General features: G+C 43.4%; 1 protein-coding gene across 1 annotated transcript; it reads left to right on the plus strand.

Moving 5' to 3' along the window:
* Positions 1-234: 234 nt before the first annotated feature.
* LOC146003043 (protein GVQW3-like) lies at positions 235-633 on the plus strand. Its single transcript, XM_083141206.1, has one exon. The coding sequence runs from the start codon at positions 235-237 to the stop codon at positions 631-633; it is 399 nt and encodes a 132-aa protein (XP_082997332.1).
* The last annotated feature ends 3,165 nt before the right edge of the window (positions 634-3,798 follow it).

Consider the following 3,798-nt stretch of genomic DNA (forward strand, 5'->3'; position numbering starts at 1 on the left):
ATGTCATTTAGTCCATCTTTACAACACATAGCAATGTATGAAAATGAATAGATGATTATGGGCTGAAACTACCAGGACGGATTTTTACGCATATACGAGGGAGTGCCATTATTTTTTTTTCTTTCTTTCTAGGCGTTTGGAAATTTGCAGACACCGTCCTTGATGTCTTTCCGAGCTGGTAGTACGAAGCAGTGCCGGTAGGTGGGGTTGGATGTGAGTAACAGCTGATTCAAGATGGCGGCACCACTACGCCGTTGCACCAAGCAGGAACAGCAAGGAGTTATTCGATTTTTATGGAGTGAAGGTGTGAAACCGGTTGATATTCATCGGAGAATGCAGACGAAGTATGGGAACGCCTGTCTGTCACAGCGGCAAATCTACGATTGGTGCAAGAAATTCGCAGAAGGTACGGCTTTATTGACTGATGCTCCCCGTCCGGGTCAGGCTCAGCGAGGTGTGACAGAGGAGTCCATAGCCGCAGCAGATCGGCTAATTCAGGAAAACCGGTTTGTCACCCTCATTGAAAAGGATTCCTTGCTGAATATGAGCTTCGATGCAGTACAACACATACTGCATGACGAACTCCGCTACAGAAAAGTGTCCGCCAGGTGGGTTCCTCGACAGCTGACGTAGGAACTGAGAGTCCGTCGGGTTGACGCATGTCAAGAGCTGCTGAGGCGTTATGAAGAGGAGGGTGAGAATTTTCTAGCTCACATTGTTACCGGGGATGAAAGTTGGGTGCACCATTTTTCAACCGGAGACAAAACGTGCAAGCAAAGAATGGCGCCATTCGTCTTCGCCGAAACCAAAGAAGTTTCGCAGCCAGCCCTCTGCAAAGAAAGTCATGTAGACTTTAATTTGAGATAAGAAAGGTCCTATTCTTGAACACTACATGCCCCCACGTACGACAGTGACTAGTGCCACCTACACCGACCTTCTCAAGAACCATTTGAGGCCAGCGATATGCACAAAGCGATGGTGATTGCTTAGTGCAGGTGTTTTGCTTCACCATGATAACGCCCGTCCTCATTCTCCTCGTGCAACCATGACAACCATCGATGACCTACGCTTCAAGTGCCTACCACATCCGCCATACTCACCAGATTTGGCACCATCTGATTTCCACATCTTTGGTCCATTAAAGGAGCACCTTGGCGGGCAGAGGTTCAAGTCTGATGAAGACGTCCAATCGGCGGTGCACGAGTTGCTACACAGCAAACCGAAATAATTTTTCTCACGCGGTATCGAGGCACTACCTATTCGATGGCATAAGTGCATTGAACTGGGAGGGAACTATATAGAAACATAATGTACAATCAAACATTATCCCTGCATTAAAATAGTGGAAAAAAATTAATTGCTGTTTTTATATTTCTCCCTCGTCTTTGTACGATTATTGTCCCATTAAAAAGGTATTTGATATTTTATATATTCGAGCAAATTACGCTCGAGCGTGGGAGATTCGATCGAGTATTTTCGAGCGAAAGTGGTCCAATCCAGTACTCTACTATACATCCTTCTTGCAATGTATTATTGCCTTCCCCACTGGCTTTTTATGATGCAGACAATGAGTTCATCACAACAGGATAGGAGAAGCCCCTTGGTACCATCTAGGCCGCATGCTGAACACGACCTTCCTGACAGCCGAGGCTTCCACAGTTAGAAATTCCCTTTGTCACGAAGAAACCTGATAAATGTAGCAGGAGCTCATCCCATCCACCGAGAATCCTTTATAAAAAGGAAACCCTTCTACCGCACATTAAAAATCGTTAAGATTGACATATTTTCTCTGAAATTTCTCTCCCTTTACCCGTCCCGGCTGTACTCCAGAAGGGGTCATGGCTTCAACAATATTCATTGACAACAATGCCCCTGTCAGCTTCTTCATACACGTGCCATAAATATCCAATACGACTGCTAAAATGTGGGCAATAGTGTTGATCGAGCTTAAACTTGTCAAGGGTTTTGTAAAGGCCACGATCTGGCCACACACGTTCGGTGTGCATGTGGGAAAGACGTCAGTGTTGCCACTCTGTTCCTCAATTTTCGTAACACAATCTCGATCTGGCCATTGCACGTTCTGTGCCCATATGGAAGAGCCGAAAGTGTTGCCACCTGTTTCGTAAGTTTTCATTATTACCAAATACTTTCAAAGTACTTTGGTTTCAATTATCGATATGTCATGAAAAACTACAGTCATGGAGATAAAATTTCGTGAGTGTATTGAAAGACAGATCGGGTACAACGTCGCTATTCTGCCACTTAAGCTAATCGCGACGAATGATTTGCTCTCATTGGCCCACCTGTCTGTCTGTGTGAGAAAACAATGCTTCGATGCTTGGCCTCTCAATATCTCATACACTACTGCAGCTACAAACATGAAATTAACTCAATGTGTCTGTCCTTTATGTAACATCGCATAATGAAGAAATATTCCCTTTCTATATAATATACCGGTGTCCATAAAATCCCTTTACAACTTCAAAAAATCGCTACAAATACAAATGATGAGATATTTGAGTGAATTGTTTTTATTGTACTCGTTTACTATTAAATTTTGTACTAATAGTCAATTTGTGTATTTCCGGTAACATTGTGAAGAAAGAGAGGTCCTCGAAAGAAAGAAAAGGCACAATGTGTGGCGTGGTTTGTTGCAACAACATCTGACACTCAGACTCAGCGAAATTTCAGGACTAGGTATGGGAAACAAACCACCAGCACGTCCATCAATTCGTGAATGGCAACAGGAAATTCATGGAGACCGGTACAATTTTGGATAAAGCAAGAAGTGGGAGAAAACGAGTATCAGAGGAAGACATGTAAGACGTGTGAGACGAGCCTTTGTTAATACTTCAAAGAAATCCATTCGCAGTGCTGCCAGACAGTTACAGCTACCACGATCAACAGTGCACAAGGTCCTACACCACAACCTGCGATTGTATGCGTATAAAGTGTAACTGTTGCATGACATCGAGCCCAATGATTAAACGAAACGCAAAACTTTTGCAGTGGACATGCTTCATCGAATATCGGAGGATGCAATGTACCTCAACCGAGTGTGTTTTATTGGTGAGGCAACATTTCATGTTTCCGGTAAACTGAACACGTACAATGCGAGAATCTGGCACTCAGAAAACCCCCATGCGACAATGGACTTCAAACAAGACAGTCCAAAGGTGAATGTGTGGTGTTGACTATGTTCAAACGAATCATTGGTCCATTTTTCTTTGCGCAGCAAACAATTACTGCAAATGTTTACCTTGACCTTTTGACTGAATATGTGACACCACAACTGGCTGACCTTCAACCAACCGTCCTTTACCAACAGGATGGTGCACCACGACATTGTGGATTAAATGCTCGTGACTTCCTGGACCAAACATTTCCCGATAGGTGGATTGGACGGGATGGCCTTATTCCCTGGCCACCTCGTTCACCAGACATGACGCCCCTAGATTTCTTTCTATGGGGCTATGTTAAAGACACTGTGTATCAAACAAATGTACGGAACATTACTGACCTCAAACAAAGGATCACTTATGCCATTGCCACCATTGATGACGCTATGCTGGAGCGGACATGGCGCGAAATCGATTTTCGCCTTGTCCTTCGTGCAACCAATGGTGCCCATATTGAGGTTTATTAAGTTATGAAAAAAAACTTCAATATATACTGCTACTATGTGACAAATTTCATTTAATTATCTCTTGATATGTGTTTGGAATAAAAGAGACTTTATGGACAGCCTGTCTTTCCTACATTAATGTGTTTCTAATCTGATAACAAGGAAAAATGTAG

Source organism: Lepisma saccharinum, chromosome 19 (genome assembly GCF_977018435.1).
Source record: "Lepisma saccharinum chromosome 19, izLepSacc3.1, whole genome shotgun sequence".
NCBI classification, from domain to species: Eukaryota; Metazoa; Arthropoda; class Insecta; order Zygentoma; family Lepismatidae; genus Lepisma; species Lepisma saccharinum.